General features: G+C 38.8%; 1 protein-coding gene and 1 pseudogene across 1 annotated transcript in view; both read right to left on the bottom strand.

Annotated features, from left to right (window-relative positions):
• Positions 1-12,171, bottom strand: part of SLC38A11 (solute carrier family 38 member 11) — a 56,221-nt gene extending 44,050 nt beyond the window's left edge. Inside the window, exons 1-5 of the mRNA XM_047086035.1 lie at positions 12,112-12,171; positions 11,509-11,626; positions 9,685-9,759; positions 2,562-2,696; positions 1,079-1,144 (exon numbers count right to left, since the gene is read on the bottom strand). Of these exons, the coding sequence (XP_046941991.1) occupies positions 1,079-1,144; positions 2,562-2,696; positions 9,685-9,759; positions 11,509-11,626; positions 12,112-12,150 (433 nt within the window). The 5' untranslated portion in view covers positions 12,151-12,171. The remainder of the gene's footprint in view (positions 1-1,078; positions 1,145-2,561; positions 2,697-9,684; positions 9,760-11,508; positions 11,627-12,111) is intronic.
• LOC124516610 (40S ribosomal protein S8-like) lies at positions 4,070-4,669 on the bottom strand (annotated as a pseudogene).
• Positions 12,172-12,916: the final 745 nt, after the last annotated feature.

Raw genomic sequence — 12,916 nt, 5'->3', positions numbered from 1 at the left:
CCTGTGAAAGGAGTAGGTGTGATTTCTAGTTTTAGGTTTTGTTTTCTTTCGGTTTGTATGTGTGTAGGATGAGTGATTCAGCACTGAGAGGAAAGGTGCATCTGCATCGCTGTCAACGATGATAACAACTGTAGAGTTAGGTCACCATGAACTGAGGATTATGTGGCTTGGACGGGAAGCTCTTCAAGACAAAAAGACTCGTGACCTCTAAGTTATTTAACGCGCCATGATATAGTGCAAGGTCAAACAGGGAGAGGGGTTGTGGCACATGTTGAAAAGGTCTGCTTGAAATGTTCATAGTGGTTTTTCAATATCAGGCCAAATGAAACAACCCAAATGTCCCTCAACTAGGTGACAGATAAACTGCTGTACATCCATATGATGAAACACTCCTCAGCAATAAAAAAAGAGCAAACTACTGATACACCCCCAAACTTGGATGAATCTCAAATGCATTATATTCAGTAAAGGATGCCAGACTTGAAAGTCTACCTATGTATGATGCTATTTATCTGGCATTCTGGGAAAAGCAAAACTAGGGAGAGAAATCGTATAGTGGTTACCAGGAGCTGTACATGAAGGAGGGTTTGACTACATAGGGAAATAAGGAAAAATTTTTTGAGGGGATGGAATTGTTCTGTATTTTGACTGTGATTGTGGATATATGGCTATGCATTTGTCAAAACTCACTGACCTATACATTAGAAAGGGCTAATTTTACTGTATTAAATTATATCTTAATACAAATAATGGGGGGAAAGTCAGCTTGCTTATTTAAGAAACAGCATAGTAAAAACAGTACATGAAAAATGTTACTACAGAGAGTTGGTGATATGTAGCACAAGATTTTTAAAATCCAAAGTATTCTAAGTATATGAATAGCAATGATATCCTTTATACAGCTAAATAAGAACTAAACTGTCTATAAAGGTAGATTAATACTTTAGGATCAGAATGGATCATGGATATTCCTAGATATCTGAAGTCATCCAATTCTTCCACTTGCAAATATTTTGCTTGTAAGTTATTATGAACAACATTAACTATGAATAATACATAAATAAATATATTGACTCACCTCCTGGGATTCTTTGGAAAACTTTACTCAAAGTATCTCCAGTTATTATGTTGTAACTTATCATAGCTAAAAACATAATTAAAATAATACAGTTACTGATAAGCCATTGCATATCTCATCTTGAATATTTAAAATTTTGTTTTGCATTTAGTAGTGTTTTCTCCAATTTTTTATTTAAATTCCAGTTGGTTGACGTACAGTGTAATAGTAGTTTCAGGTATAGAACTTAGTGATTCATCACTTATATACAACACTTGGTGCTCATCACAACAAGTGCCTTCCTTAATACCCATCACTGATTTTCAAAGTAATGTTATTCCCAAATATTGGCATACTCCTACATCTTTCAAATATGTATTGTGATTATGAATATGTACAACTTCAAAAATAACTAGATAACAGATTTATGGGAGAATATAAATTTATATTACAAAAACATTTTCACCTTACAAATCTTTTCCAGACAGAACACCTTTAAATAATAGTGAGTTTTGGTAGTCATTTAAAATGTGATTTGTTGGACACCTGGGTGGCTCAGTCGGTTAAACATCCGACTTCAGCTCAGGTCATGATCTCACTGTTTCCAAGTTCGAGCCCCGCATCAGGCTCTGTGCTGACAGCTCAGAGCCCGGAGCCTGCTTAGGATTCTGTGTCTCCCTCTCTCTCTGCCCCTCCCCTGCTCACGCTCTGTCTCTGTCTCTCTCTCTCTCAAAAATAAACATTAAAAACTTTTTTTTAATTAAAATTAAAATGTGATTTGTTTTGTTACTAAAGTTCAGTTTCCAAACATGTTTTCTGTAACACATGCATTGCTCAAAACAAGGAACAATAATAGAAAATTGTGAAGGCTCCCAAATACCCCCTCATTTAAAAAAATAAGATTTGGGGGAAATAATAGTCTTAGCCTTCCATGAAGACATAAGGAGCTACTGGTTTGAACAATAGCTTCTACATTATTGATTTTAAAAATCAAGTCAATTCAACCACTGGTAAACGTTAACAACGCACCTAAGAAGACATGCTCACCAGTATGGCACAAATTTTAAATTGCATGTTGGCCTTGTTTGTACATGGCTTCCACAGACCCTTAGGTTTTCAAAAAATGTATTTCAGCTTTAGAAGAAATCTATTATTTCACCTATTCACTTTTGTTTTTTTATTATTTTGTTAAATGTTTACTTTTGAGAGAGTGTGCGAGGGGGGAGGGGCAGAGAGAGGAGCAGGCTCTGTGCTGACAGCAGAGAACCTGATGCGGGGTTCAAATTCATGAACCATGGGGCTCAAACTCACGAACTGTGAGATCATGACCTGAGTTGAAGTAGGATGCTTAACTGATTGAGCCACCCAGGTGTCCCTTACCTATTCACTTTTAATCTACTATTAAAGCTACTTTCTTCAAAAATAGTTGTATGCTTATGAAATAATTCCAATATTCATTGTCACCTTACCTATGAGGATATACCTGTAAAAGGAATCAACTTACCTATAAAAGGATACAAAAACTGAAGAACAGAGAGGAGGAGATATCCCGGAAAGCCAAAGGTTTTATTGACCAAAGACTGGTAAGTGTCTGTTCCAGAGAGGGCCCCTCCTTTTATCAATAAAACAAGGGAAAAGTCTGCGGCAAAAATAGCAATTAAACAATGTCAGATTGCATTTAATACACAAGTTTTAAAAAATATTTTGACTTAAACACTTCAAAGAAACTTTTTGAAGAGTTTAATTTAATGCCACAGTAGATTGGCATGGCAAGGCTTACTTTCTTCTCATAAAACATTACCTTTCATGAAACAGTACTATTTCCAGTCATATATTTTTCAATTGAGATGCAAATACACTTAACATATCTGTGCAATGACCTGGACAGAAGGAAGTATGCAGACTAGAAACAAAGCATCAGTTTTCCATTTTACTTTCCTAACCTAACCAATGTAACGACTTTTAACAGGATGTGGCTCAACTGTCCAAGCAACAGAATGTAGGTAATCAAATATTTCATAGACATTCAATGTGTGAAAACCAAGAATGAAAAATGATGCAAGCATTCAGGAAAAAAAATAGATTGAGGAGAATCAGATCATTTGTTTTATAACAAAGTACAAGTAGGAACTTTATTTTACAGTTATTGTGGTTAAGAGAGAACCCCAAGAATTTTTTTTTGTAATTTATATTTTAAAGATTTAAGCTCTCATTTTAGAGTTGGATTTGAAGACGCAAATATATAGAAATTATACAATTAAAAGTTGATCTCTCTTTCCTTCCCCCCCACTTAAATCAATGTTTTTTGAATACTAAATGAATGACATTGAAGGTGCATTGGGTACACAGCTATGTACAGGGTATGATTCTTGTTCTTTCTCTTCTCTTGCTCATGCTTCCAGCACAGGTGATTTTTTTTTATCCCTTAAGTAATTTGGAAATGCATTAAAATACAAAGGAAAAAACAGAAATCATTGCAATATGCTTTCCACCTTGATTCCCTCCAACCTTCTCGAATCTTCTTTCAACAAATTCACCAGTAAGCTCCAAGTTGATAAATCCAACTGACGCGTCCTAAATCTTAATCTAACTTGCTATCTCAGTAGCAAGTTTTTTTCTTTTATTAAAACTTTTTAATGTTTATTTACTTTTGAGAGAGAGAGAGAGAGACAGAGACAGAGACAGAAACAGAGACAGAGCACAGGTGGGGAGGGGCAGAGAGAAAGGGAGACACAGAATCCTAAGCAGGCATCAGGCTCTGCGCTGTCAGCACAGAGTGGGATACGGGGCTTGAACTCATGAACCGTGAGATATTGAGCTGAGCCAAAGAGGGACACTTAACCAACTGAGCCACCCAGGCGCCCTAGCGATTTTTTTGTTTACCATTCCCCTCTTCCTCAACCACCTTCCCTTGGCCTTTGTGACTTCACTTTCTTTTGGATTTCCTTCTACCATTTTTTTTTTTTTTTGGACAGAACAATAAACATGACCAAAGATAGGAAGCAGGAAGATTTATTTGCCTTTCCGAGCTTTGATTTTCCTCAGATACAACTTTAGCTTCTTGTCCCCTAGCACATAGCCACCTACTCCGCCACACTGTCTGGTCTTGAAGCGACGTATGCAAGAAGCTTGCCCTGCTGGAACCGCTCCTTCAGAATACCATTGATTTGGGCTTTCTTTTTCCTTTCATCATATTTCTTCTGAATTTTCTTTGTTTTTTGTTTAAAGCTTGTCAGGAGTCAGGTTGGTCCCCTTCTTGCAGCACAGGGACAGTGCACAGTAGGACTCCTACCACTGTCATAGGGTGTGCTGTCAATGAGCATGATACAGTTATTCACCAGGGTTTTGGTGCTGACCAGTTCGTTGTTAGATGCATTACAGACAACATCAATAATTCTTGTTTTGCGTGTACAACACTGGGAGCCTCAGAAGAAGTTCCCCACGGCCAGTCTCAAGGCACGGTCCTGCCTTCCCCAACATGGACTGTGTGTATGTGGCAGGGCCAATCAGGGTTTGCAGTGGGCATCCCAGCTCATACTTGTGCTTCTTGTAGGGCTTTCTCTTGCCCCCTGTCTTGTGGTGCTTGTGCCACTTGTCCCCAGAGATGCGCATTGCTCTGAGCGCTGTCTGCAAAAGAGCGGATTTCCTCCTACCTTTTGACCAATCATACAGTTTTTTGTTTTTTGTTTTTTTGTTTGTTTGTTTTTACCAGTTTCTTTCACTCTGTTCAAAACCTGGATTCTTGGGACTTCTTTCTCACTCCTCAAAATGAACTACTGTGATCTTACTCATGCCTGTGGCTGTAATTTTCATACAGCTGTTATTAACCACCATCATTGTATCTCTAAACCAGTCTCCTCCAAACTCCAATTTCTATACCTAGCTAGCTAATAAACATTTTACCTTGGACATCTCATAGACATCTTTGTTTTTTGTAATGCCCAAATGTTAATTTATAGATTTGTTCTGGAACCTGCTTCTCCATCTATATTTTTCCAAATTATTAACAATATCAGTAGAAATTTGAGAATCACCATAGACTTCTCATTACCCATCACCTGCTATATTCTTTTGGTCACCAAGTCCATTAACTACTGCACCATAAATTATTCAACAGTATCCTCTCATTTCTAATCTCTAATATGTTTTATTTGAGGGCTTAGGCTTTTATCATTTCTTTCCTTGATTACTGCAAAAACTCCTAATAGTTCTCCCATCCACCCATCTGGCCCCTCTTCAAGATACTTTTGACATGCCTTCCCTACCAAGATTTTCTTGACGTCTCCCCTCTACCAGATGGACCTGACCACAGCATACACCTGATCATGTCTTCTGCTTAAAATCCGCCCGGGGAATCCTCTAACGCTTTTGGATTAAAAAAATCCTTTTCATGAGGCAGAAAAAATTACTTATTAGCTGTGTGATCTTGGGTGAAAGACTTGATTTTCTCGAGTCTCAGCTGTAAAGTAAGACAATACACCAAACCTTGAAGAGTCTGTGAGGATTATGATATTTAAATGTCTACCACCATGCCTAGCATGCTATTACAGGCTAAATGAACGGGAATTTGTGCTACTTTTGGTTATTTTCTATAGGCTGCATGTGGTGGTGGAGAAAGCTCTGTATTTGGAGTCTGATAACAATAATGATAACAGCCAGAAAAATACTAGCAAATACTTTCACAGCACTGTTTTCTGTGCCAGGCTTTTTCCTAAATGCTTTATGCATATTAACTTGTTTAATTCTCACAACAACTCTAAGCAGGTGCAATTATTACCCACCACCTTTAAAAGATGAGAAAAGTGAGCCACAGAACGGTAAGCAAATTGCTGAACTTCACAGGGTTAGAAAGGAAGAGTCAGGACTCAGATCCTGGTTGTCTGGCTCCAGAATCCATGCACTTAGTCAAAGTTACAATTTTCTTGTCAATAACTGCTAACCTGGGGCAAGTCTTTTAACCTATCAAAGGCTCAATTTCTTTCTCTAAAAGAGTAGAACATACTCCATGAAGTAGAATATCTACTTATGAAGGATTAAGAACAGTGGCTGCATTACGCTTAGGATCCAGCCAGTCCGCAGGAAGCAGTAATGATGATCATTACATGGGAGCCTTCATAAATGCCTCTGCAAACCTCTAACTTCATCTCTCTCCCCTTCGAACATCAACCCTATGCTTTAGCCAGATGGAATCACTTACACAGCTTCCTTTTGCACTTCCACATTTCCCTCTGCTTAGAGTACCCTTCCATTTTCTTTGCTCACTCATCAACAGTCAGTGGAGGTGTCTCTTCATTCCCAAAATATGACTGCTCCTTTGAGACTGGGTTAAGTGCCAGCATCCGTATCATAATGCACATATTTATGTATTTTTATTATGGCATTTTCATGAAGTATTATAATTCTATGTCTTTGTCTGCCTGACACAACATCGTGAGCTTCATACAGGCAGGAATAATATTCTTCATTGGTATAATGACAGCAGTTGTCACTAAATATTTGTTGAATGAATTAATATAGCAGGATTGCTAGATGTCTACATAACTGATCAAAATTCAATGTAATAAATGGCCTAATGAGTATATTTAAAAATATTCTAAAATCACAAAAGACATAGAAATTAATTATATTGCCTTTGTTTAAAACCAGGAAAGGCTTCACAGAGGAGGTGAGTAAGCCTTGGAGGATATACAGGATTTCACCAGGTAGAGAAGAAAAAGAATGTCAAGCAGGGAGACTATCCATGGGAAGGCAGCATGACAGCACAATCTGCAGAGGATGGAATATTCCAGAATAGCTAAAACATAACTTCTACACATGGTAATGTTCGTGACAATGTGAAAGAGATGTTAGATTAGTTGGAGATGAAACTAAAAATTCAGATTGTGGCTGAGCTATGAAGGAATTTGAATGCAATACTTTTTTTTCTGTTGTCGTTATGCAGTCTTTAAATATACTGCATGCAAATTTTAGATAAATCCATGAATGAGTCTATGTTATCCAACATAAAAATTTTCTTTTAAATCAGTATGTATGTTTGAAAAATAAAAATTATTACACTCTAATCAACAAATATAAAAATCTTAAAAAAATTAAACTAAAGCATTTGTTGTAAATATTTACAATTTGTTTTTATTTCCCAACATTTCAAAAACATGAAAACAGAAAAACTACCTCCTAGCTGGACATATCTCATTAGAGGCCTTAAAAAGAAAAAAAAAAAGAATAATTATAAAGAAAAACAATTGTGTAATTACAGTGTCTATTTTTTAAGTTCATTTTAAATTTATTTATTTTTGAGAGAGAGCGTGAGAGCATGTGTGCAAGTGGGGGAGGGGCAGAGAGAGAGGGAGACACAGAATCTGAAGCAGGCTGTGCTGACAGCTCAGAGCCTGACATGGTGCTTGAACCCACAAACTGTGAGATCATGATCTGAGCTGACGTCAGAGGCTTAACCAACTGAGCCACGCAGTCACCCCTTATCTATTTTGAAAGAGAGAGAGAGAGAGAGAGAAAGGGAAAGAGAATCCCAAGCAGGCTCTGCACTGTCAACAGACGGATTGGGGGGATGTGGGAGGTGGGGTGGGGCTTCAAATGACAAACCGAGAGATGAGAAATTGTAACCTGAGCCAAAATTAAGAGTCAGAAGTTTAACTGACTGAGCCACCCAGGGGCCCCTACAGTGTCAACTGAAAGAAAAATTCAGTATTATATCCTACTTGTAGATTTTCCTCTTTAAGGCCTAATTAAAAAATAAAAGGAATCACAGTCTGTAATTTTTTTTTTTGCTTCTGTGTGGTCATCCTTTATTCATCAAAGTTACTTAAATATTTTGATCATGCAACTGAATAAGAGTAACTAATTTCTACTGATTAGTAACTTTGCAATATATGGCTTTGCAAAAGGCTGTTCACAGTCACTGCTACAAGTTTATGCATGGCATTAGTTGAGACAGTTATTCACATTATGATTTATTTATGTATAATGTGATTTGGCTTGGGTAAATTGTCAATTCTCAAGTATTTAATTCTTAGGTGATATATATTTTTTAATTTTTTTCTATCTACTGGGTTACAGTGTGTGTAAATGTTTACAGCGCGCTTAAATAATCCACGGTTATTATGCCTGGGTGGAAATTATTTGTCAGTGATGACTGACTGGGAAACAGGAAATTAAAAACGACAAGAGTAATCCTTGAATGGGATTTTTTAGTGTGATGAATGTTCTCATGAATAGAATGCAATTTTTAAACACCAGAAACTCTGAATAAGCACAACATTATGGGTCCCATGGGTTACTCAGTTTTGGGTCTTAAGCTACAAAATAAGAGCTTAGAAGCTCAAAGCAGCTTAGGTTTGGGGAGAGCAGGTGGTGAGAAGAAAGCAGGGAGGAAAGCAGCCCAGTGCTCCTGCAGCTACTGTGGTAACTACTGTGTGCTTTACTCTCTCTTCCTCAGCCTGAGGGAAAAAACAGAGTTAAAGGCTGGTCTTGGAAACCTGAGATTTTGTGAGGGGATGGCATCTTGGGCTCCAGAAGCAGAGCTGACCAGAGATTCCTGGGCATGGGATTTGAGGGAGTGCCCTCGAGAGAAGGGGAAGAACAGGACAGGGGAAGGGAAACAGCTCAGCCAGCGCATGGTCTCAGGTGAAGACTATCCTCAGCCCAATCCTTGTGGTGGAGGCCCTCTGGAGCTACACCTGCAACACTCACTGGTGTCTCCCGGAGGCTGGGAGGTCAGCTTTTGTGTTCCTACCAGTCAGTCATTGGCCAGAGGCTGGGCATCATTACCTCACAGGAAGGTGGCACCATCGAGAGCCAGGTCAACTGAAGAAACAGACAGCTGAGGAGTTCTGCATTGCCTGGTAAAAGGCATCCAAGTGACCACACACAGCAGCCACCATACCAACAGCCACTGCAGGTGGTATCTGCCTCTTTCACAGTGACCCTAAGGTAGAGGAAGGACCCTGTGGTTGTTATGAGGTGAGTTGGGGGGGTGGCGGGTAAAAGGGCAGGGATGAGAACAACAGGAAGAGGAGGTGAGTATGAGCTGTAAAGTAGCAAAACGTGAGTGTGAATGAACATGTTACATGAAAAGGGAGAAGCAGAAGAGAAGTGATAGAGAAGTACCTTATTGCTGCCCTCTAAGATAGTGGTAGTAGGGAGCCTGGGCAGGCACCGTGGGGAGCGGGTGGTGGACACCCTGAAAGGTGCTGGTTGAGCACCAGGCCTTTCAGTCTTACCTGCACAAAAATAGCTAGAAAATACTGCTCATTCATGTGCATCTGCTTACGGTATTTGTGGGAGAGGAAGGCCTGATGTCTACACTTTCAGAGCAGTCTCTCCCAGCCTTTAAAATGACTCCCCCATCTACTGCTCTCTGCACAAAGTGAAAAAAGGCACATGAAAAGGATTTAGGCTTGGTGATATATAATGCTTTTCTAATCTGTTCAGAGGATTAGTAGGCAAAGTAAATCTTCTCGGACATAAATGTCTAAATCTTTAGGATTATTTGATGCACTTCTTAATTAGGAAATTCAATTATTTGTGTGTGTGTGTGTGTGTGTGTGTGTGTGTGTAATCATCATTGCACAATTTAAGTTGCAGGAAAAAGCAATTACATAGTATTTTACCTGTAACATATGAAACCCAGAATAAAAGCAATATTCCCAGAGGAAAGCCAGCTTGCTTCATTGAATAAGGTAATCCTGGAAAAAACATAAAATGCCCCACCCATCACATTAATAAAACATACAGAAATTTAGAAGTTTCCCCCCAATTCCTATATATAACAAGCTCATAAAGTGACATATTTACAGGACATGGTTGTAAACAGTGCACAAGGCTACTCAAATGTTAGTATGTTAATACTATTTCAGAATAAAATGCAAGCTAAGGACATGTCAAGAAAGCAAATTTATGAGATGACGGAATAAGAATAAGAAAGCAGCAAGATGCCAGTTCACACAAATAATGTTCACTTCAGGGTGAGGGGAACATGACCTTGAATATGTGGAAAGTAATGACTTAAAGCTTTCCTTTCGTGCTAGCTGGGAAAGCAGAGAAGGTAATAAGGCTACAGAAAGGGGATATGAGGAAAGACTAATGCCAGAATCAAAATGGTAACCATGTAGGAAAAGAAGAGAAAAATGAGAAGGCAAAAGTATTTTCTATAAAGCTGAAGGGTTATATAAAAGTATTTCCTATGAATTTTTTGGGAAATGGTCAATTTTAGATTATGGGCAATACATATTTAAGATAAAATGTATTTAAAATATTTCCATCAAGAATTTATTCCATGAAAAATTTTTCCTTAAAAAATCTGCTGTACATAATTAAGAGGCACTTTTCAATGCTGCTGACACGAATCAGCTTAAAAGTGTTCACATTAGGAATTAACTCCGGAATTCTGCCTGGCAGAGTTGCCCACACCTCTCTGGTTCATGGGGGCAGAATTTCAAACAAATCATTGCCCCTACTTGATTACTTTGCCTCACCTACCTCTATTCTGTGTACCACCAAAAAGAATTGTCTATATATGGAATCAAGGAAAATCAAGAGACACATCAGCTTGCAACAGATGAAAAAAGTAACTCAATCCGGATGAACATTCAATGATGACTATAACTAAAAGGTCAAAACTTTACAGGAAAAAGTAGTATTCTCAATGAATTTTGCAGGATTTTGTTTTGTCTTGCTGTTTCTTAAATTGGATGTTTTCCGAGAACAAACAGAATGATAAGCACTGAAAAAATAATTGCCTTAATTACTCTAATGCAATGCACCTAATTTTGTCAGAATTTTCCCCTTGCTTCAAACTGGGAAAATATGAGCTGCTCATTTCTTTCAATTCTGATTATTTGGCTCCTTCATTAAAAAAAAATCTATGTATTTTCATTTAACCAATATCTACTTATTAATTAAATGATACTTAAAATTAATATATCATAAGTTTGTACTTTAACTCTAGATAGGCAAGGAAACACTGTATGATTTAATTATTCGCAAGGTTATTATGTTTTCACATTAAACTTATGTACCTTCAATATTTCCAAATATCTGGAGATTTACACTATAGAAGGTCATAGAAAGGTGGTTCAAGTAATGGTGGACACTTCAGGAAGATGGAAAAAGTATATTATTATTTATTTATTATCAATTGACCATAGAGCCCATAAAAATAAATTCAGCAGATCCCATATGCAGCTCCAACTTTATCTGCCACTCATGGAAGATGCTCTCAAATGAGGAAAGAGTGTGAACAGAACCTCATCTTCAGCATAAAAGTGCACATGGTTACACTGGAAAAAAAGGAGGTGATTTTATGGGAAAAAATTACCAATTTTAATACTTAATATTTTTTCCTCAAAAATAATCAGTGAACACTAGCAACAGAGTAAGAGCCTTAAATTTTGTCTTTTCATTTAAAACTTAAAACAAAACAAAACAACACTTACCTATTATACCAGATCCTATAATCGAGTTGACAACATTAAAAACAGCTGTGGACTGACGACAAGTTTTCCCTTTGTGCTTATGTTCAGAAACGAGCGTTTCTCTGTCATCCAGATTGCTCTATTTTGATATATAAAATGGCAATTAAATATTTACTAGGTCAAAAAATTAGAAAAGTGTCAGATAAATATGCAATGTAGGATAACGGTAAGAAAATGAGAGCAGGATAATAATAATATAACGAATAATAATAATAATAATAATAATAATAAAGAACAACAATAACAGCTAGGAACAGAGCATTGTAAACAAATTCCATCCTAAAATGTCCCAATTATAGCTGCACCAAGTTCACGGACTGCTGAATGGAATCCCAGAATACAGGCTCAGTTAGGGAGCCAATGATGCGATTTTGTAAGATTAAAGGGGTATATTGAAAAGTGCCTGCCAAGAAAAAAAAAAAAAAAAAGGTCAGAGGAAGGCAAAACTTTTTCTCCTGGAGGACTTTCTGCAGTGCTAAAACCCAAGGCAGCAGACCTCTGTTGCAGGGTGAATGAAACTGGAAGGGACCTGGCTTCAGAAGCTGCCCCAGTCCCCAGCTTTACCTGAGGCAGGATGACGGGCCCCTGCGCCTGGTAGCCCATGGCTGCAACAGAGTCCTCAGCAAGCGGAAGGCTTGCGGGCCTGGGAAGCCCACTCTTGCTCTCCCAGCCTCCCCTGCGACCTCGCACATCCGGGGGCCCGCGCGGCGGGAGAGGGGAGCGAGCGGTCCCGCGGCCGCCCCTGGCCCCACCTCCGCAGTTCAGCGGGGGCGCGGGCTGCTGGGCTGCAGCAGCCCCGGATGGTTTCTTCTGGGAGCTCGTCCAGCCAATGCACCCTCCTTCTCAGGCAGGATGCTACACGGGATGCTTCTGATCTGGGCAGCCCTCTCTCCCCTCACCAGTCTTTCCCCACCCGCGCCCCACCTCCAGTGGGAAAGTACAGTTTGTTCTGTGCTGCCCTACCCAGATTGTGCTAAGAGATACGATGGCTTCATTTTAGTCCACTCCAAAGTTAGCTGCTGCTCTTTGGATGGAGTCTTAACGCCCAGGTAAGAATGCAGTAGCACCCCTCCTCCCATGGAGCATCTTTTCTGTTCCCACCACCTCCTCCTCCCTACACATCTTCTGTGTTAGAGAGGACAGATGAAAATGTAGGACTTTTATTTTAAATGGGAAACAACCAACCCAACAAAAAACTTTTCTAGAGTTTCACCAAATGCTTTGGTCAAATGTTTCCTGATGACTTTTCGGAAAAGGAGACTTAAGAGTGGAAAAGATGGATTCATGATGGATTCAGGTAGTGAATCTTAAAAACAGGGAAGTGGGAGGTGAAAGGAGGATGGGAAAGAGAAAGCACTTAGAATATATG

This window comes from Lynx rufus, unplaced genomic scaffold (assembly GCF_022079265.1).
Source record: "Lynx rufus isolate CCGP_SWC_20201006 ecotype Redwood Valley unplaced genomic scaffold, mLynRuf1.p SCAF_2, whole genome shotgun sequence".
Lineage (NCBI taxonomy): Eukaryota > Metazoa > Chordata > Mammalia > Carnivora > Felidae > Lynx > Lynx rufus.
This window is presented reverse-complemented; position numbering and strand designations above follow the sequence as displayed.